We start from the raw sequence: 23,778 nt of genomic DNA, 5'->3' as shown, positions 1-23,778 counted from the left end.
TTTATTTATGTGAAAAATAAAACTTAAATGTTTGATGTATTTTATTAATTAAAATTGGCTACCTTCTTATTATTGTTTAATAATTATTTAAATGTATAATTAGTTGATAAAATCATAGCAGTATTATCAGTTATAACTTATTATTATTAATTTGGATTGTTATGTCTAACAAAGGAGACATTTTCAAGACATATTCATTACTGAAACACGTTTGTATAAATTACAATCATTAGTACTATTATTTGGCTCCAAAAAGCATACAACAATTAATTCAACTGATTGATAAGTGATAAAGCTGTAACCATTAACAAGGTATAATTCCTGAAATACGTAGCTATCAACGTTAATAAATCATTCATTATTAATGTTTGCTAAGGGTAAATGTCCAATGACTAATTGATAGGGTTATGAGTATGAAATATTTTCACATGAAATGTTCACCTTTCTTGAAATATTTCAATGAAATATTGAAAAATAAATTATTTTAACTTTCCGTTTTTTGGTATTTTTAACAAAATCGTCACCAGATGGTTTGACTGATTTCATAATATCGGATTAGTGATTACTTGTTATCAATATTTAATTTCCGATCGATGTAGAAAAGATAATAATATAATAGGTATATATAAAAATAAGATTGATAGTAATTTATATAATGTACGATTTAAGCGATATTTCTATTACATTTTCAATTTGAAATTTAACAATAAGTAAAGCTGCATTTCTTACTGCCTGTAGTTTTAAATTACAATTTTATTTTTTATTTTTCGTAAAACTGAAATATTAAAAAAAAAACTGTTATGACATTTTAGAACCCTACTAATTAATACTGAACATAGGACTAATATCAGAATGTTTAATTTTTATAATATTTGTACATAAAAGAAATATTTTTAAAAATTTCACGAAAACTAACATTTTTAATTGAATAATTTCGAGTTTAATATGTCAAATTCAAATCCCTATGTATTTGCCGGTTGGGTATGTGATTTGATCGAAATGTTCCAACTGTGACTTTGTCAACATGCAGTAAAAACTAAAAGTTTATGGCAAGATGTACCTTTATAGTTAAAATATCCGCTGCACGTGCTGAAGACGACTTTTTAATCAAATTTATCAAATTAAACACACATCCCATGAGTATATGTGCTTATTATTTAAAAAAAAAATATGTTACATTGTATATTTTATATAACTGTTATGTTTTGTATTTGTATAGCATTGTATTTTTTTATTTTAACAACCTAATAATATTAATACCACTGATCAGAATAGCGGATTTAAATTNGATGTTGTCTAACTTATAACATATCAGTGTGACAAGCCACGCGTCCCATTGCATAATTGGTTGCTCCAATGCTTCTAACGCCTTAACATGGGATGTGACATGATGATGAAGCCTTTGAAGTTCACTTGCTCTTGCATTCTTTACCTTGGGCGTTTCTAATAATGATCGAATGTGTGATTGAATTATGAGGGAATGGTTTTCATATCTCATAACAAGTGCCTCATATGCTCGTTGATAATTGTCACCAGTAGTGGGAAAACTTTTAATGATTTCACTAGCTGACTCACACATGCATGCCTTTAAATAATGTAATTTTTGCACCTCAGCTAGTCCCTTATTGTTGTGAAACATGGCATCAAACGAGTCCTTGAATGGTGGCCAATTTTGCTTGTTACCATCAAACACAGGTGCAGGTACTGAAGGCAATCGCATAGTATCATTGGTATGACTTTCATTTTGCATTGTCACCTGCTTTATCTTCTTCGACCGTAATGCAAGTAGTGAAGCTTGAACGTTACATACTAACTCATTGAATTGAATTCTATATTGACTTTGGCTGTCCTCTATACTATTATCCAAGTGTTCAATTTTATCCTGGATCTCTTGGAATTGCTTGACTGTGTTTTGTATTTGCTCCAGTCTAATGTCAATTGATTGATAAGCATCAGTGGATTCTTCAAATTCACTGATAAATTTTAAATGCGCTGATATTTCTCTCATCAAACCCACCCTACGACGCACTAATGTATTAGACACGTTAGTCTCAGTCTCTGGTATGCTATTCTTTGGAGCTGCTGTGCCGGTCATCCTTAACAAGCTAAGCACAACAGTTTTTTATTATATAACAATATTAAAAGGAATATAAAAACAATACAATTATTGTCACTGTTTGTGCTTTACACTCTGTTGCACAAAGTGCTTATGTTACAATAAAAAAAATGATAATATGATATAAATTATAAATAGTTCAGCAGAACACTATCATTATTTTCTATCCGGCCCGACGGACCAAAAAATGTTATTAAAGCAGGTGCCTACAATATTAGTAGACTTGCCTGTTTCCTAACTGTGTGTAAGTAATTAATAAGTGGACTGTAATTTTTTGTTGATTCAAAATAAATAAAAAGAGAATAATAATATGTTGCTGACTAGTATAATATAATGACAATAACAATAAATATGTTCACAATTAGAATAATAATAATATAGGGTAACGATAATTTTTTGTCAATAGTAGTAGGCACTAATTACAAATTTTTACAAGACAAGTGCTCTTTGCTACAATAATACAAAATCTAATAGATGCAACTGTTATATAATACAAATGATACATGAATATAGTATATATGATGAATAATAATAAATAATAGTGGTGCACCACTTACCCAGGTATGATTATGGGTTGAGCAATGCCGGGATCTGTAGTTAAACGATTATACAAATAAGAAAAATTAACAGGTGTGATCCCGCACATGTGCTTCAACACCGCTAGCCACACAATGACAAGAGCAAACCCAATAAATGACTCAAATTCCGACTGATGCACTCTTTGCAGTAAGGCACCGCCAATACAAGAAAAACAATGTCCTACCTAATTAGAAGGAAAATGATATAATACGAATATAGTGAAGAATAATGTGGAACAATATTACCAGAATCTTCAGTGACTGCGACCAAAAAATGAAATATAATAATAATAAAAAATGCAACGTGCTTCACATTGGTCTTCGATTTGACTACTTAACGCTTTAATAATGAATACAAATTTGATTAATTGACCAGACTCGGCTGCGACAAGAACGAGAAAAACATGCGCTTTGACCAGACTCGGCTGCGACAAAAGTAAAAGAAAAAAGATTTTAGAGCTGATGACTGCTCGGCAGTTGCCATAAAAACAAAAAAAACATTTATATAAAGTTAACCGACGACTTGGACGAAAGCCGTATTCTGGACAGTGGTGCCCGACCAGACGTTGCTGACACGTACACTGCCGCCAACATAATAATAAAAAAAACCATAAGCACAGTAAATAATAATAATAGTATTGTTCGAGCGCGAACAGTTCCGTCATCCGAAAAAGGTTAAGAACCACTGCTATAAGGATATTACTGGATTCCGATTTACCAATTTACAATCTTTCGAGCATCGGTAATAATAAATCTGTAAATATGATATTTTTTCTCGACAAAGTCTGTAGTCTCATCGTAATATTTACTATTTAGGTTCTTATATATTAATTATATTTTATTCATTCATTTTTTTCATGAGTAATTTGACATTTCAAAACATCTTTTTTGGGGGACGGGGTGGCCGAGCGGTCTAGGCCTCGGTTGCGGCGCTGCCGTCGCCGGTTCGATTCTCGGCCACTGGGCGGCATTTTTCTTCAGCCGAGTCACGGCGGATGTTGAGAATATTGCCGCCATCCTCCCACCCGGGCATGGCAGTACCTACAGGTGCCCACTTAAAATTCTGCCAAACAAACACGTGTGTTCCCCCCTACCGTGCCAAAAAACCTACAATACCTACTACAGCTAATGGCCACAGTTGCCGGGCTTAAGATCAATAAAAAAAAAAAACATCTTTTAAGACTAAAATATACACATTATAATATTATATCAATCTAAACTCCTTTCAGAAACATGTTTTTTTTTAAATTCGCTCGTCTAGTTTTATGATAAAAGTATTAGTAGGTAGGTATTATATCTTCGACCGGGAAAAAATTGACTTAAAATATGGCGCTAATCAGTGTATCTCAGTTTAAGTGTACAACGTATCTTTTTACAGGAAAATCGGCATCGAATATCGATATATATATCTTTACTTTAAACTAATTCTACCGAGATTGGCAATCCTGTGGTGGCTTATAATACTATATACCTATATTTTTTAACATTTTATATATTTTCGAACGAGGTGAACTCTTAAAACTTTCTTGATAATTTTTTTTAAGAACCTCTAAAAATGTCATTAAAACTGGTATAGTAGATTTTTACTTGATAGTAGATTACAGTGGTCGATACTCTACAAAGCTACGAACATAAGTAGGTACCTTGGTACCTACATTACATTTTGTTGTAAGCATAATATTTGAACAACAAAAATTAGATAAAATATTATTTTATTTTATTTAAAAAAATCCCATAGAAACGTATCATGAGTTATGGGCACTTTACACGCCAGCTTAAATAATTTTTTTAAATTTAAATTTTACTTCTATAACCAATGGAAACCCTACTATAAACAACAAGTTATTCGATTTCCTTCAATCAAAACGAAATTCATGTGTGAGCCATTATAGGCGCAACTAGACCTACAGTTCAGCGGGTATTAAAATATTGTTAACATCTGTCAAATACTCGTATTCTCGCCTTATACTAGTAAAGTTGATAATTCCAGGCTACTTTCAAAATGTTTGAATTCGATTTTATATCTACTTTTAATCTTTCTCTAAAGCAAAGAAAAATATTTAGTTATTGTAAAAAATTTTTAAGTGTGATACATGGGAGTGGGGTAAAGACTAAAGATAAAATGAAGATTTAAAATAAGGTGTTCGATTATAGCAGCGTTTCCCAAACTATGGGTCGCGATTCCTGGATACGATTATATTAACCGTAAATTGATGGGAGGTATTGGTTTGCGCACAAATACCAAAAGGACAACTTGTTTGGGCACAAAACTACCACTCGTTTGGGAACAGTTGAGAGTTGAGCTGTAACCATACACATGGTTTGCGCACAGTTACTGTTTAGACTTAAATAGTTTTTTTTTTTTTATTGATCTGAAATATATATCGACAACTAGGCCATTAGTACAAGAATTTTTTGGTTACATTGTTAGTATTTTAGTATTTACATGATTACATTAAATTAAATTGTACAATTCTGTTTTTATAATTAAGAATAAAATTAAGTTTTTTACGTCCTGTGGGTTTGATCCTAGTGCTTGGCAAATTTGTTCGGAGATGTGGTATTGATTTCGATACTGGTTATATTTTTGACATTCTGTAATGATGTGATTGACCGTTAAAAGTACATTGCATGAGTCACATAGTGGAGACTGGAGGATCGTCTTTGCTCATCAAGTAGCTGTGCGTTAGGTGTGTGTGTCCAATTCGGAGGCGATTTATTATGGTTTCTTCTTTTCTATTGAGTTAAGGATTTTTCCATGGGTTTATATTGTTTTTTATTTTATTGAGTTTGGTGCTGAGTTTTCGCCAGTGAGAGTACCATTTGTTGTTTGAGTGTAGTTTAATTTCGTTCTTTGCATCTGCGAATGTGATATAATTTATGGTTGCAGTTGATGTAGAGGTAAAATGATAGTAATACTTTGCATATTAATATTTGTTTATTTATAAGTAAATTATTAAAGTTCTTACATACATTTTCCTTCCCCCTTAACAGACTTAGGACTGTCTATGGATGTATTTATAGGTGAGGTGTGGTTAAAAATGTATGTTAATATTTGCTTCTTAATAATTGTTAATAAATAATATTTAATACTTGTTCAAGTTGAAAATGCATGTTAATTTTAATTGTGATGTATTATGATTGGTAAATATACGCGTAGGATTATATACATGTCTATTATTTTCCGTAATAACAGTTTCCCACTATTTGTATATATTTAATTTAGTCTATTTCACCGGATGTATATTTTGTCCATAAGTTTATGCCATGTTCAACTGATTCTATTGACTCTTTACGGCGATAATTATTTATATTTTTGTTGATTGATGTTATTTTTAATTTTGTTTCTGTTTGTATTTTAAGAATCACGTCTATTATTGTATGTGGGGATCTGTCGCCGAGATAAAATATAATTATTTTTGTGTGCGCAAACCAGTTGTACATTTAATATAATCGGTGTGCACAAACGAATTCCGATTTTTTCAGGTAAAAATTATAGAATGTGCTCAAACAAGTTGCAGCCAAATTGATACCTCTATGGCTCAACAATAATGTGAAGTCCAACTATAGTTAGTATAATATTAGCTATAGTATTGTAGAATGTATGACATCGGTTTTCCATTGGATATTAATATATATTTAGTAATCTTTAAATTATTTTATTACGATTGTGGAATATTTGTTATCGGTGAGAATGAAAAAATATTATTTATTTACGGCATATTTTTAGCTGCGGGTCGCGTACCCAATAAAAATTAAATTTATGGGTCGCCATTGCAAAAAGTTTGGGAAACACTGGATTATAGTAATTCGGCAGCTACGATGTATGAGAAATAAATAAACAATTTGAAATTGCCTAGGTTTTAATCGGTTGTCTACTATTATTTAAGTACATTTTAGATTCTGAGGGGAGCAATGAATGTATTGATTTTACAATTAACTGTGTTTTTTATTTTTGTGTCTGTCATCACCTAGTTGGTGTATTCGGGATTTCAAAATTTGAAATTCCCATTAGTTTTCAAAAACGACAGGAAAAACGAAAATTTTTACGCAATACTAGTTTTTGAAAAAATCAATTTTAATTTTTAGTGTTACTCTAAAAAAAATGACCAAAGATACATGATATTTTTACTGAATGTTTGTGTTTGCATTGTATATACTCTATATAATTTTCAAAATATTTTGACTCATGTTGAACTATCATTTATAGGCATATGACATTTTCAATAAGTAATTATTAGTTTTTTCTTGACGCCTATAAAAAAATGTAAGTTCGTTCAAAAAATTTGAAAATATAATACAAGGTTCCTCATTAGTAGTTGGAGACAATAATTTGTATGAGTGTCTGTATTTCGAATTTCGACGAAATAAGTACAAATCATAGTTTACAAGTTTGAAATTCATAAGAAATTTTATTTTCATATCTAAGATTTTAAAATTGAATACAAGATTCTTTACAAGTTTGTCTACCTTTATCAAAAAAAAAAATTCTACTGGAAAGTCAATTAAGATTTTTACGAGCGTTTGATGTTGACATTTGTATAACATTGGATATTCACTCTATTTCTCATGGAACGATTGTTAAAATTTTTTTGTAATTCAAAAACAAATAACTACAGATATTTGAAATGTATACCATATGTTTATATTATCAATTCCTATACTTGATACAATTTTCAAAATGTTTTGAACTGTTTACTAACATTTTCAGTTTTCAATTTTTTTAGTTTTTTTTGTCTATAATTGTCATTAAAATTGTATTTGTTGATTCAAAAAGCTTGAAAATTTAATACAAGGGTCCTAATATATATTAAAAATATCAGTTGATAAATATTAAAAATACATAGTCATGATTTTTTTTTATAATCATTTAAAGTTCAAATTTTTATGAAACTTATATCATTCAAAGTTTATAAATAATTGTATAGTTTAAAATTTTAAAATTTTCGACTTTTATAGCTAAGGGTTGACAATTTCAAACAAAGTTCCATGGAAGTAGGTTATTCTGTAACTAAAAAATCGAAAAATATATAAGTAATCAAAGTTTTTTTTAATGTTTTTATGTTCAAACGTGGACGAAATTATACATATTAAATACCTAACCATGCAAGAATAATGATTTTTGTTATTATGTTGTAAATTAAAAAAATATTATTTGTGGATACTTGAAACTTAAGTTATAAAGTATATTCTTACATTTTATACATGCAATGACTTTTCAAATGTGTTTTTGTTTTTTGTCAAAAATGAATTTAATGTACTGTGTAGTACTAATGCTTACTAGTAAAATAAATTACTTTCATCACAATAATATCATCAAGTATAATAAATTACTAATATTATAGACTGATGGACCAGTTCTGTCTTCACTCAGAATCGTTTTTCGTATTCAATGATTTTATATCATTGAATTCAAATTTAACACCATCTATTAGAGTGACCCACTTGTAACCTACTGTACAGCAGAGTCATATTTACTTACATGTTTTTTTTGATATTATTTACAATTCAGAATTTGTAGGTACCTACTTATAGGTATATAGACATTAGACATATATTATATTATACACATAGGTGCAATACACCTAGGTATACCAATATATTACTTAGTCATTGGTGCAAACACTGCAACTTGTAGATATTTGATCAATTAATTTAAGCTACCCACCAATATTTACAGGTGAATAACATATATTTGTTCGTTATAGTTTGCCGTTGTTAATAAATAAAAAACAACTGTGTTTATGAGTGCGATAATTATATGATAAATTATCATTTTTATTGAGATAAAAAAATTGTATAAAGTGGTGACTTAGTACAAATAGTTAATTGTTGCAGGTACCTATTGGTTTAATAGTTCGTTATTCTTGATGAATAACTTAAATTTAAAATATAATTTTTCAAGAACAAAACAAATGAACTTCACATTAGTTAACAGTTATACCGTCAATAGATAGCGGTCAATAAATTCTATAGTACAACAAATTAATATAATATGGAATAATTTATTTTAAATGACTTTATTCTCTAAGCCATTTTCATTACTTCCAATTATATACAATTACATACACATATATTTATAATAATATATAAACATTTTATCAGTGAGGTTTTGAAACTGTTATAGAAATATTTGTTTGTCATAAAAAAATAAACTATTTTATTATTATTTTTAAATTGAAGATAATGTAGACTGGCAGACTAAACAAGTTCATCAAGAATGAAATGACTTAACATTCTAAAATGAAATTAATACAATTTTGGTGCTCGGCTAATTTTTACTTAGCAGACTCAACTGTTAAAGTAAATTGATTTATCTCATTATTATTTTTTCTTTAAACGTACTATTATTATATTAATTGGTAGTAATAGCAGTAGTCATTTATTATAAAAATAAACGCTTCATGAATTGTCGTTTGTTGTACTATCATCTATTGACCGTTATCAAGTGTCGTGCGATCTATTGATATTACATAGATTCTAGTTGGCATATTTATAGTTCTGAGATTCGTACAGATGTGGTCTTTCGTCCACTACTCTGGTCCACGGATGAGCTACCCGACCGTACTGTATGTCAGTAATTGCTTTAAAGAGCCTTCCGTACAATGGGTTTGATTGTTCCATGGTTGGTAACTCCACGCATTCGTCTTCGTATAGTATTGACGATACCGGGCTAATGACTGCTGCTGTACCAGTTCCAAAAAATTCAAGTATCTGAAACATTAAAAAGAAAGTTTAAGGTGGAATAATCATATTATTTTTACTTTCGTTTACATTAATTTTTAGTGGGTATAAATACACAGCTGGTAATTACGTTATTAAATAAAAATTATGCTAAATAGGTACCTACGTGGCTCGAATGTTTCAACACCATGAATTAAGGGACAATATTCAGCCAAGTATTTATTTAAATTTCACAATCATTATTCGTCATAAGTGGAGAATAATATAGTTAAAAGGGTTAGGAAATAATGCCCTAAAAGTTAGGAAGAGTTTCAAAATAATTGACCCATATAAAATAAAATAAATTTATTATTATTTTAAATAATAGTTTTGAATCAAAAATTATTGTATATTAAATTAAAAATAAAAAAGTTTTTTAGAACTACGCAATGTCAAGTCTTTTACGTGGTATTTTAATCCAAAAAAATAATTATTCTCATTTAAATTGACACCACTCGTAATCTCGAATTTTACGTAGTAAGGAACCATTTGAAACATAATGATTAAAAAATAATGGATAGTAATAATTGATTATGTAAAAATCTTGCTGGCACTTTTGAAAGTTACTTTTTTATGTAAAATTATTAAAATACAATTTAAAAAAAAACTGTACTTTAGTGTTAATGCCCTAAAATCCCTAAAATACTCGAAACAAAATATGAAATGATGACCCTAAAAATGAAAATTGTCAAACTATACAAAATAAAAATGTCTTATTCTGATTCAGATATACATGAAACGTGTATATATTATTGAACAAGCATTCGGAAAACAATGTAAAGTTTTAGTTAGTACTAGTTTTTACTTATACCGTATGCCTATATGCTTTTAAATTGAATTATATTTATCAATGGACGTTGACAGAATTGAGTGTATGTAGGTACTAGGTAGTAGGTACCTACTATACTTATTAGTTATTAGGATACATTTTCATTTGTGTAGTAAGAGCAGTGGCGTACACACACACGGGGGGGGGGGGGGTTGGGTGTTCAAACCCCTCCCCCCCTTTAGTATTTTTTCAGTCTACGTAATTATGTAAAAATGTATAGTAAAAATGATGACAATTTAAAAAAAATTTAATAGTACTAATAAAAATAAATACAAAATTAAATTAAGGGAATTTCAGTGTTACCGTCACAATCGAGTTTCGATTAAAAATGTACGGCGAGAAGACCGTCGTCACCGAAATTATTATTTAATAATAATTATTATTAGATATGGGATATTCCAAATTATATTCCATTATATTATAACATTATATTTTAAACTGAAAAATAATTATTTACACAGGATAGATTAAATGGATTGACCATGTTGTCGGTATACCGTGATATAAATTTAATTCCTGAAGAAGTCATTGAGTTGGGACAAAAACCCAGGAAAATAGACATTGTTTTATAATGAAAATAAATATTAGTTAAACAACATATTATTTTGATTTATCAATGTATAATATATACATGTATATAATTTTTTATATGTAAGCCCCTCCCATTGAAAATAGCTGTGTACGCCACTGAGTAAGTGACACTTGTTCAATGATTGTATCATCCAACGGTCTAAACATAGTTTATAACAAAAAATATATAATGTTAATTTTACCTACCTAGTTTTATTTAATATATATGTGAGAAAAGTCTTGCTGATGAAAAGAAGAGCAGTTTTGTGCAAAATATTATAATTTTAGATATAGGTACTAAGTTATTAATCGCTTACTTGGTTATTCTTATTGAGTTCAATTAATTCATCCATTGTGAACTTCCTCTCCTCAACACGAAATTCATCCCACTCTTTAGTTAAGTCCAATACTGACCGCCTGGTGATGCCTGGTAATATCATACCGTTTAATGCTGGGGTGGCTAATACTTTTTCTGAAAGTTACATATTATAAAAACATAATATTATATTTTTGTTCATAAGCAATACTTTTCATAATATTTCCAATGAATGTCAAAAAAATAGTAAATATATAGTAAATAGTAATTGAGGTTGGATTAAAATTATATGATGTTATTTTGGTTAAATTACCTCCATTTTGATTTTTGTAAAAAATGAACACGTTCATCGCACCAACCTCTGTGATTTGTCGGTCTTCACCAAATAACCACAGCATTTGGTGACAACCTAATTTTGATGCTAATTCCTGCAATCGAAAAGATTTTAAAATAAAATATACATATCGGCTTTTGCTAAGGCTTAAGTTCTTATAAATACATATGGCGTATAAACAATTGATGATGATGGGTGAGAGAATGGACATCCATACTTAAGATCAGAGTTTCCCTAATTGAGGTTCGTGGACTCCTAGGGGTCCTCTGTATACCGAAGGGGGTCCACGTATCTTATTATTTATTATTGTTAGGTTAGGTTATTTGCATTACATTGTCCGCAATAATTTTTACCATAGGTGCTAAGAGGTCTGGCAGAAGGACAGTTTGGGAAAGTTACCATAGATCATAATTTATATCTAGGATCCATACGTATTTTATGATAAGCTAATTTATTAGCCATAGTCCACAGACCGTGTGTATCATCATGTGCATTTGAAAGGGACCGTTATTAATATTTCAAGCCTGCATAATTGTTACTGTAATTGACTTGCTGTCCCCTACTACAAGCTTGCTTTTAGGGCTGCATCATTTTGTTTTTTGTAAATTGAAAATATATATATTATATATAGGTATACAAATATATTGATATAATAAAATTGTATTTTCAATGTATTATGTATCATTTATTTATTAATGTAATGTTGATGACAATTTAATAAATAATAATAATAATTATTATTATTATTACTGTGTTTAGGTAGGTACCAACTGAATAGACTTTTCTGTCTAATTATTTCAATTCACTTCACTGTAATGTTTATTTTTTCTAACCTAATGTAGTTACTTGTGAAATAAAGCAGAAAGTATGATATTATAGGTTTCTGAAATAGTGAGCCTACATTATAATATAGTTTGATATTTTTTTACTACCCGTGATGTATTAGTTACTTTTGATGTCTTTTTTGAATAATTTGTGTATTTCAACACTAGACAAATTAGAAACATGCCTTATTTTTATGAAATGAAAATTGTTTGACGTTTGGTAACTTTTCAAACATGGTTCTTAAGCATATAATATAGGTAGTTATTTTCTTACAATGAAAAAACCAAATTAGGAAATTAATAGATGTTAAACGTTTAATGGAATTTGAAAATGTAAGTAAATTTTTTTATGAAATAGACATACCTACTCGTTAGTTTGGTATTACCAACTGAAACTGATAAAAATATGATAATAGTTATTTAAATAATTATTTCAACATTAATGAATTAATTTTTAAATGGTAGTGCGTCAGTATAAAATAATTGTATTCTTCTATCAATTATATTCTAAGTCTGAGATAATATGGAGTATATTTTTTTACTTATCAGTATCATGTGAGCTAATTAAATTATATTTAATGTTTTAATCGTAAGTATTTAAACAAGTTTACAGTAAATGTGATAAGTTCTAAAACGTTCAAGCATTATTATATTGAAAATTGTTAAATTTAATTGGAATAGCGTATAGTTTATCGTTGTTTATTTGTACTTACGTAATATAATAAAATTATTAGTTAATATATAGGTACCTACCTAATTTAAAATATTAATTTTGAATAACAATAGATTTGTGATTACCTATATAAAGTAGGTACATCTACAACATATTTCATAAAATAAAATACATAACCTTTCCAAATTTAGAAAGTAAAATAAAAAACTCAAAAATTATTTCCCATACCAAATATAAAAACACGAGTTTAAAACGAACTAAAAAATTGAAGATGGACACTGAAGAATCTTATTTCCATATTAACAGTTTGATTTATTAAGTTTATTTAATACCTATATGTTTTTAAGCTACTGTAAGTATGTTATTGAACTTAGAAATTTTCGTTGGTATTTTACATAAAATTATGTTACCAATTATAATTGTAAGGCAATACCCCGAAAAGTTATGATTTAATATTATATAGTTAAATTTATAATGTTTTTATTAGAGTCGTACGATTTAGTGATGAGTCCAAACACAAAATATCTAACAAAAATATTATTTAAAAAAAAAAATTAGTCAGACTAGAATATAGGTACTAGTATAATAATACGTAAGATTAACACTGAATACCTAATTGAAAAATTAAATCAAACATTTAATCAAAACATAAACATAAATATTCCTAAACTATTATCAGTTTATTTTTTATGGTGTAAGAATCAATACAATTTTGTAAATTTATGTACTAGTTGTCTTATACAAAATGTACCTATTACTTTGCACTGTAACTTATTATGAAATTAAAGTGTATGTCGTCATGCACTTACCTGAGGGTATAATGTGGTGGCGTAGTTTGCGCCTATTTTAAAGTCACCACAGCCACCTGGCCAAGCTCTGGCGAATTTCGGGTTGGCCATCAGTTTGATAGACTTGAATTTATCAGAGAAATATGATCCCACTGTACACATTATTACGTAGAGTAGGGCTGAATTTGCTTGTGCTACGCCAAGTGTGCCCTAAAAATTCATTTTATTAGATGTATAAAATACGTTTTGTGTCTATCAAAAACTTTGGATTTATAATTCATTGACATTTGACAGTGACGTTATCTAAAAATGTACTTCGCCAACTTATTCTAACGAGTTAATCAAACCATCAATATATGAAAAAACAATCAAGTATTCACTTATGGTTTAAAATTGTAATTCAAATAATCTTTTTCAACGGGAAGGAGTCTAGGTACAAACTACGAATTAATAACGCCATTTGAGTACAGCGTGAAGGGCAATAAATAATTGCCAATTAGGTCTGTTTGTGAAATTATATACAAATGCTTTTGTCTGGAAAGATTTAATTTTCCTAATTGAACTAGGTACTTACTTCTGTGCCTATGAGGTTAGGTCTAATGTATAAACTGAGCGGCGCAGACACAGGTAACCACTCGTTGTCAATAGACACCAAGCGTTCAATACCTTTGAGCAATATGCCACTGTCTATTGATGGTAGGCCTACTCGTTCAGCCGACGAGTTTAACCTTTGCAAGTTTAGTTCCGGTCTGAATAGATTCATGTGACCATGTTCTGATCTATATGCCTTCATTCCTTCAAATACCTAAACCAACAGAACAAAATATATTATATTATGATTTTTATTACCTATTAAAATGGGCTTACACTTTTAATTATTTATCGCCATACTTTAGTTTTAAATGCTTTAGGGGTATCAAAGTGATGTGGTAATTGTATACTTTGTTTAAGATGACGCTACACCCGCATGTGTTGTTTCTGTCTTACAAATGCACAACATATAGCAAAAACTGATTTGCGTGGGGGGTGGAACTACTCAATCTGTAGTTCTGGAAGAGACACCAAAAGTTTGCACAATATAGAAGATGATATTTCTGTGTAGCAGCGTTTTTATTTGTTCGATATCTTTAATAAGACAAAAGTTATAATACTTTTAAAAATCTGATATTTTTACGTTTTCCAAACTTAAATAACTTTTGATATATTGGTCTTATCAAAAAAATAAAAACTCTACTCCACAGTTAAATATTTCCTTTATTCATGATGAAAATTTAGTTTCTTAGTTATAACTGTAACCTACTCTGTTCTTTTCCACGTGAAACAGTTGTTGCTATGTCCTACGTTACTTATTTACAACTAGCGGGTGTAGCGTCATCTTAATAATATAATTTTGTTGACTAAAAGTGTACGGGATTTATTTCAACGTAATTAATCATGTCTCATAGTAGGAACCTATATATTTAAGTTGAAAGTTCCATTTCCGAGTGTGATATATGGTGTATGCAATTTTCATATACGTTATTAATAAGGTACCTATATCATAAATTATAACGCTTTGTTATCGTCTTTTTAATATTTGCGTAATACTGTGACCATGGATATATTCATATTATTAATATAGGGTGTATATGCGGTGCAGTTGCACACTTGCACTGAACTTTACTCAGTGGAGCTGATCTAATTGCTAGGTCTTCGCTATTGCAGCAATGATTAATCAAAAAAAAAACCTTAGTCTAAAGGATTGCTCTCAAAATTGTAGAATTTGTTCAAAACACACATACCATGAATTATAGGTTAGGTTAGGTCACTTCTGCATTTACTGCCATATTGAAATAATTAAATATCCTTGTAACAAGAGAAAAATGTAATTCAATGTTTTATTAAAATAAATTTCTTTTGAAACCATTTGTTTTCAAAAATGTTTTATACAATAACGTTATGAGTTACGCAGAAAATAATATAGGTACCTTACACGATTACATTTTTATCTAGATTCTATTGATAATTATTTTTGGTATTATTAGTTGTAAATGTCTAGTTACTATTTTTTCGTAGGTATTCATACAATGTATGTTAATATTTACTATTTAGTATACGGTATAGACATTTTAGAATTTGAATTCGAAAGCCGAATACACAATTGTGTATTCATTTAACACAGGTATCTTGCTATTGGGGAAGTAATGCTAACGCGGTCCCCCCTCTGGTTCTCGATACCACAAAAAAAAAAAAAGGTATCTTGCTATTAGGTACTAGGTATTAGGCTTGTGTTTGCTCGTCCTTTATTGTTATCTTCTTATTACTCTGATTGTATTAAACTATGACGTAGTTACATATATTATAATGTGAGCAGTGAGCACGCATACTCATCGTGTTTGCTATATTTTTAGCATTTAATTCTAATGATTGTTATCTACTGATACATTTTTACATTATCTTAACAATTGTACTCATCACACATGTCTATATGTAATCAATAATGATTAAAATTATTCGTAGTTGGTATAATATATTATGTTATCTTTAAGTTTTAAAATAATTTCCTATTTGGCTTGTAATACAAGGATGTACTAAATAATTACTGTATTATTACTGAATTTATTAGGTACTAAAACTAATTTAAAATACGAATAGTATTATAATTTGTTAGTTACTTAAAAATTAATTCTAGGAATTGCTTTTGTAGCTAATAGTTCTTGTGTTTTCTATCATGTAATATAAATATTATTACCTAATGAAATATTGTGAATTTTACCATTGTATTTAGAATTTGGCATTAAAATAATATTTACAGAAATAAATATATAATGTTTATTAGTCCAGTGATAATGCACTAGTCATTGATAAGCAATACCGTATTTTTATTATGCCTAAGTAACATTATTTATTTTGCTCCTTCACAAATAGCGCTATCTTAACGCCTAAAATGGAATATATATAATACCTATGCATTATAATCTACCATATATACTTAACTTGAAGATTGTGCCAAATTATAGAACGATCTTAGTGGATTAAAAACATAAACATTAGAAATGTATCATACGTTGGTACATATACTATTATACGTATATTGTTGAGTATTGACAAATGAGTTAAAAATAGTCTTACAGAAAAAAAAATGTACTATTATTATTTAAAAAAATGAAAAGGCTTTGAAATTAGATTTAATCGTTACATTATTATTTATGTTATCACTTATCAGTATTTACAATATACCTACTTACAAACCTAAATTATTATTTATTATATAAATTATAGGTATAGGTAATTCTATCTTATTTACTATTTGTAGCCCTGTAGTTACCTTTTATTTGAAATTATTGCTCCCAAGAAAAATATCTGCGAAGGCATGATATTTTATTTATTTTTTTCATAGTTATGTCTAATGAGTAATGTAGGGACCACTTACTCATAAACTTTCGGAGCCATGCTTTAGGTAGGTACTGTAACCATTGTATGGCCGTTTTTGTAACGCATAATTTTGTATGTATTATACTAATATGTGTCGTTGTACAATTTTTACATAAAAACTCAGTCTTATGAGTTTTAATATTATATTAATGTAATTATATACGCACATCGTTAGACTTTAAGATGACGTCATACCCATATTTGCTTGTGAGGGGATTTATTTCGTTATAAATCACAACGCTTAGTATGGTAATTAAAATAAATTCGTCGATAGAACTTCTATAAAAGAATCTTATGATTTCCCAAAATATTCATTGTTAAAATATGATGGAATAATAATAACAATAAAAATGGTGTAAATGGTCAATCACCAGCTAAGGTGTCTCCGAGACTTCACTCCTTGAACCCTATATACCCCAAATAACCATAATATTATGATATTAAGGGATACTAGGATACTGAGATTTGTGGTCGCTTTCTTATAAGAGAGTAACAAAGCAAAATTTAAGCTCAGAAGATCACGTGTAGCTTCGTTAGCTTAAAAATTAGAGTGAATCGACTTATTATGAAACTTGATGGTAAAAAAATTACCTGTGTTTGTGTGTGGGTTTTATACAAGGTTTCAATTTTTAAGTGAGTTATGAGAACTTTTAATTTACGCTATATTAGCTAAACTTGCTAAAATATTGAACCATCGTAAAAAACCAACATATATATTCATATATAAACACAGATAGTGTTCTAACCATTAAGTTTCATTATAGGTCGATTCACTCTAGTTTTTAAGCTAACGAAGCTGGTGTTAACTTGCTAATACGTGTTCAGTTGAGCGTATAAATTTGCTATGTTATGCACTTGTAAGATTATGGAGACGACAAATGTCACTGTTACGTCATCTTAACCGGGTAGGTATTTACACAATACCCTTTATTTAAATTTTAGTGATATTACAAATTGAAATAATAAATAATATAAAACAAGTTCGGCACTATTCCACCATTTTGTTACACAGTAGACGGCGAGTACTAATTATAGCAAATTGATTATCATGCAGATTACTTTTTTGACCTTTAATATTATAATAGATTTCTGTAAACTTTGTTAAACAAGTAATGCATCTGCTTACTTGTTGAATGATCACCAATGTATAGAAGTAAAGATTAAACATTTACATTTAAATATATATTTTACCTCAGTGGCATAATGAAGAACTTTGGCTGCAGGATGTAAGCTTAGATGTTCCATGGGTGTGATGTATGGTTTCTGCCAACCACCTGCATGCTTGTCATAGTGTATTTTGAGCATGTGGTCAGTGAAAATAGTGCCAAACTTAATTTGAGTGCCGCTTTTTAGAATGTTGGTGACATTATCATTAAGCTTTGTGGATTTGCATAATGTGATATCGATATCTGGTTTCACACACTGTAAATTTATTAAAATACTCTCGTATATAAAAAAATATTTGTAATAAAATAACAATATTAGGTATGTATGACAGACAATTTAAATTATGATTCAATAAAATATAATTTAGTTGTGAAATTTAGATTTGTACATTTAATTAATTAGTTACATATTGTTTTAGTACTATTATTATATATTTCAATATTTGTAATTTGTATTCATGTATATAGTGTATACATAATAATTAATTCAATTATTGATAGCAGAGTTCATTGAAATATGAATTATGTAGGTAGTTGTTATCGATGCAATAAAAATACTTATAATGCATATTATAATATATCTGTTGAAATAAGCATGCATAATGATACATAATTGAATAATGTATTCGAAATTATTGTAGATTATTTCCGATCTTGCCACAATATTGTTATAAAAACACGTCTATAATTCTATTTAAAAAAATGGGCCTATGCAAATTGTAAGGTGGAAGAGTTTATACTATATGTTATATGCATACTACCTACTATTTGTTTAAAAAGTCTTAAATATCAAATGTTTATTAGTCTTTAAAAATTGTTAGATATTATAGTAAAAATTTACATCAAATATCAATATTGGCTTGTTACAAGAAGTCCTTTATTTCGGGTTACGGTGTTACAATTTACATTTAATCATTTTTTTCAGAGTATTTGTGGAAAAATAGCAACTCCATACATTGAAATTTTAGTTTAAGTAACATAATATATAACATATAACCTATAGTTATGTAATATTTATATTAGCTTAATATCGGAATATGTGAAGGGTCAAGTAAGAAATCGGTCAAGGTGACTAAACCCTAAAAAAGTTTAATGAATTGAATTTAGTTCAAATACTTGAAATCTAAACGGTCCTGAGCATTGTATTAAGTGCATATAGGATTCAATAAATAAATGGAGAAATAATTAATGTATTTTACTAGTAATACATTATTAACACTATGATAACATTAGCAGTTAGAGTATTTTTTATTTAATTTATAATTTGTAAGTCGACAGTTAACCATTAGAAATTAGAAAGATATTTTTTTACTCGGAATATGTTGTATTATTTTATTATTATTGGGTACCATTTTTTTTACCAACACGGGGGCTGATTTTATTTTTTATTATGAATCAGTCATATATCAGGAAATATTCGAAGTGTATGGACCCTCTCGCCGAAATGTTAAATATTCATAATTTATAAGTCTTAAGTCGGAAGTAAAATTAAACTAATGCGTATCTAAACATTTTTCAATTTATATGTATATAAATGTAATACTAATATAGTCTTAGTGGTCAAAGCAGATTTTTTCTATAACTTCAAGACCAATAAAAAAAAATATTTAAAATATTTTCAAAAATTTTAAATTATAGATTATTATTTGAAAATGTACTGTTTTTAAGAAAGTAAAGAAGAGGATAAAAATATCCTATGTGAAAATATCTTATCTTATTTAATCAACTCGTAAGTTTCTTCAAATTTTGGCTTTGTCTATGATTTATGACAACATTTTTATATTCTACCAATGATACGTAATATCTAGAATTTAAACTAAAGATTAGTTATTAATAATTTTGATGTATGGTTACATTGCATCTCTGAATATTTCTATATCCCACGTGTGACGAAAACAAATGATCAGGCTAATTGATCTTGTTAAGAGGATATTATACCCACATGTGTTGTCTCCGTCTTAATTATTTATGGTGCCGGGTATAAGATATATCATGGTGTTATGGTTACTAATCCGAGATAGTGGTGTTTGGTGATATAAATTTAAATATTTACCTTTTCAGGGTCATTTTGTGATAACGATGACTGGTTTCTTTTAGACAATAGATGTTGAATACTATAAAGTTTTCTGCAAGTCTGGAAAAAATTATTTATTTATTTAAAAATCTATATAAAATATCTACTGAGATTAATATTCTAATAACGATTTAGAGGTATAGGGAAGTATGGACTCACTATTTAAAGTTATTTTATTGTATAGGTACTTTAAACGTTGAGACCACATAAATAAGTGTCAGTGGAGGGTTATTTCGTTTGAAATGTGGAAAATATTAATGATAAACTATTTCAATTAAAATTCGTAAAGTTTTAAAAAGCACATCCATGGAAAAATGGCTAACAGTTTAAGATTTTCTTAGCACATCGACTGATTTTTATTGTTTGAATATCAAAATGTAGACTATATTGGTACTCTGTTAAAAAGTGGGTACCTGCTAAAATAAAATACATAAATAAAAAAAATAAATTTATTTTCTTACTTACATATTTAAAAATATAAACTAATGTTTGTCAAACAATTCTGTATGTATTGAAATAGATTAGGTACCTATATCACATTGGTACCTACCTAAATCATGTTCTTACCAATAAAATATTAAATAAAAATTTCTCATCAAATTAATATTATTGATGAATGTATTTAAAAAAAAAATATTTGCTTACCTTCTTTTGTTTGAGTATTTTTTGTGTAACCGATAAACAAGCATCTATACTCGCCATATTCGAAAAAAAATAATCACGATTAGTGAACCTTTCTATTCAATACAAAAAAATTACTTATGACTGTCAGAGACGCACTTTTTAGTATTTATGTAAATATTAAATATTAATGTGAATGCTGGAGCAATAGTCGGGAACTGAAAACAAATTCTTATAGCAATCTAAATAAATAGACAGTTATCAGTTTATCATTATCAGTTATTTTAATTGTGTATTATTGAATATGTGTATAAGTTGTTAATATTCTTTATAGGGCAACGATAGAGATTACACTATTCATGTCTAATAACTTGTATATCAAGCGTTCGCTTCAACAAAGGTCAGAAAAGTTCAAACATATATTATAATACTAATGACAATAGCATGTTGAAAATTAGTCACTTAGTCTATATTTTTAGAGCTAATAATTACGTTTTGAAATACCATGCTGACCGAGAGCAATTGGGTTCAACTTAATTTTAATAATTTAGAGCTGATAATATATGTTTGACATAATTTATGTAATATACACTCGTCGAAGTTTTCTTGTTTGATAATTTGGAATTTATAGTTTGCTTTATAAATAGTATTGAATAGTTTTTAATTTTAGAGTATAAAATGTTTCGTTGACATTAATTATTTTTATTTGTACCTAATTAGTATTTTTTATTTAGAAAGAAATATGAGGGTAACCAAGAAACTATAAATTATCTGTACAGATAAAAATAAAATTACGGATCTATTAACTGATATTCCAATTAATTTTGAAAAATATTTATTGCATTTATGATTGATAATATAAATTAATTAGGTAAATAATGAGGCGTTCTTATTGTCATTATGCAGCAGTTATTCAGGAGCATAGCGGATTGTTTTGTTCGACATTTAAATGTATTTAAAATCTTAGCATCCTCAAAGAAATGTTATAAAATGTCTTATTCATAAAGTGAATAGACGAGGCACGAAAAATGATTGCCTCGATGCTCTAGTAATAGTTAGCTCGGATCCACGATTATCATAATCATGCATGGTCTAAAAGGGACCTATATATTACATTCTGTTCATGGTTGAAATACACTGGTTATTCATTGGTTATTGCATATAGGCTTGGATTGTTATCATCAGATACAAAATGGCTGCATAACGGGACATCATAGATATCAATTTTACGTACCATATACATATACTTGATTATTATTGGCTCCATTTAAGCTGACAGTTTTGTTTTGATCATCAAATATTTGATTGAGAACGCAATAACCCAGCATTATTATTCAATAATCATGATTCTATTCTCGAATATTCATATTTCATATTTAAATAAGTTCTGTGAAATCCGCGAGTCCGTTACAATAATTTTATTTTTTTATTTTTAACACATACAATCATAAATAAATATTACAATAAGCATGTTTGAGGATTTACATTTATACTGACATGATTGACATGATGAAGTTAACACCCAGCGGTAACAATAACTGGCTAGAGACCATTACAAAAATGAAGAAATTATTACAAACAGTATTAAATAATAATAATTTTTTTTCAAACACAATACAATTAATAGTCATGAGAATCATTTGCATATTTTTAAGAAATTTACAAGAAATATAGCATGGAAAGCTAATTTTATTTTAGCAATATTGATCATATAATTTTGTTTTTTAACACTCAACAATTTAGTTAGATTTCAATTTTAATCAAATATCACTTATCGAATCTTCAGCTATTTTTTAATTTATTCCTCTCATTTGATGTTTTACAAAAATGTTTAATGTTTATTTTCTTTATTATATATTTTTTTTCAATAGTCAATCAAATATTTTTACCTCATAAATATTGATCTATGTTCAGTATTTTTGTATATTGGCATATTGCTACAGAATTCCGGTTTTAAGTAAACACTAGTCATCATCTGATCATTTTGTGTGCATATTTCTCATTTTTATTCCATATTTTTACAAACATTTATATGCAGCGAAATCATTGTTTATACTATAATAACTGTACATAAAAGATTTTTTATTTTGTTTATATTAATTCCTAGTGTTTCCGTAATAATGAGGTTTCGCTGTTTAAGTATTTTGAAGTACCTACTACTAATTTTATAATCTATGAATAAAATATAAATATTTAGCTACGTCAAAATAAAATGTTTTTGTCAAATAATAGTTAGTTATGTTGATTTAATATAGTAAGAATGATAAAACAATTTAGTAGATATCCGGTGAAATAAATATTATTCAATGAGTCGTGAATTAGGTGTGTAAAATATTATTTTGACGTCATATTGGTCTAGTTCACCATGCGGTGGCCTATCTTGTATACGTCATCAACGTTGCTTTACACAAATAAGTCAAACACAAATGTACGCGGTTAACGATTAAATATAATGAAGGGTTTTAAGTACAAATTGGCAATGATCTTGCATATTTTTTACAGGAAATTTCTTACAATGTGTAATACACAGATTTTTTCTGATCCACATCTATTGCACAACTTTAGAGAGAGAGACAATAGAAGGCATTATTTTTGAATATATTAGTAGGTAATTATACATAAGTAGTATTAGTTAATTATAAGCTAATGAGTTATCAGAAATAAATTATTTAAAACTATAAAAAACTATTTAATTTATTCGCTTGACATTAAATCACTTCAAAATTATAAAAGATCGAAAATTATTTTGTAA

The 23,778-nt window shown here is 28.1% G+C and overlaps 1 protein-coding gene and 1 long non-coding RNA gene across 2 annotated transcripts; both read right to left on the bottom strand.

The window, feature by feature from the left end:
- Positions 1 to 2,640: 2,640 nt before the first annotated feature.
- Positions 2,641 to 3,337, bottom strand: LOC111032357. The gene is made up of 2 exons (XR_002604303.1): positions 2,941 to 3,337; positions 2,641 to 2,879 (listed from the first exon to the last, which is right to left on the bottom strand). It is a non-coding gene; the product is annotated as an uncharacterized LOC111032357 (long non-coding RNA).
- Positions 3,338 to 8,822: 5,485 nt separating this feature from the next.
- LOC111032351 (branched-chain-amino-acid aminotransferase, cytosolic) lies at positions 8,823 to 21,260 on the bottom strand. The gene is made up of 8 exons (XM_022312640.1): positions 21,051 to 21,260; positions 20,385 to 20,465; positions 18,357 to 18,587; positions 14,326 to 14,556; positions 13,773 to 13,961; positions 11,446 to 11,560; positions 11,134 to 11,288; positions 8,823 to 9,408 (listed from the first exon to the last, which is right to left on the bottom strand). The coding sequence occupies exons 1-8, from the start codon at positions 21,105 to 21,107 to the stop codon at positions 9,175 to 9,177; spliced, it is 1,293 nt and encodes a 430-aa protein (XP_022168332.1). The 5' UTR covers positions 21,108 to 21,260; the 3' UTR covers positions 8,823 to 9,174.
- Positions 21,261 to 23,778: the final 2,518 nt, after the last annotated feature.

The sequence above is a fragment of the Myzus persicae genome, unplaced genomic scaffold (assembly GCF_001856785.1).
Source record: "Myzus persicae strain clone G006 unplaced genomic scaffold, MPER_G0061.0, whole genome shotgun sequence".
In the NCBI taxonomy this organism is placed as follows: domain Eukaryota; kingdom Metazoa; phylum Arthropoda; class Insecta; order Hemiptera; family Aphididae; genus Myzus; species Myzus persicae.
This window is presented reverse-complemented; position numbering and strand designations above follow the sequence as displayed.

Bases quoted from the DNA above. Each gene is read 5' to 3' on its own strand.
- LOC111032351 (XM_022312640.1), bottom strand. From the start codon at position 21,107: ATGGCGAGTATAGATGCTTGTTTATCGGTTACACAAAAAATACTCAAA. The intron at 20,466-21,050 runs GTAAGCAAATAT...AATTTTTTCCAG, and splicing joins AAATACTCAAACAAAAGAAG to ACTTGCAGAAAACTTTATAG. The intron at 18,588-20,384 runs GTAAATATTTAA...ATAAATTTACAG, and splicing joins CACAAAATGACCCTGAAAAG to TGTGTGAAACCAGATATCGA.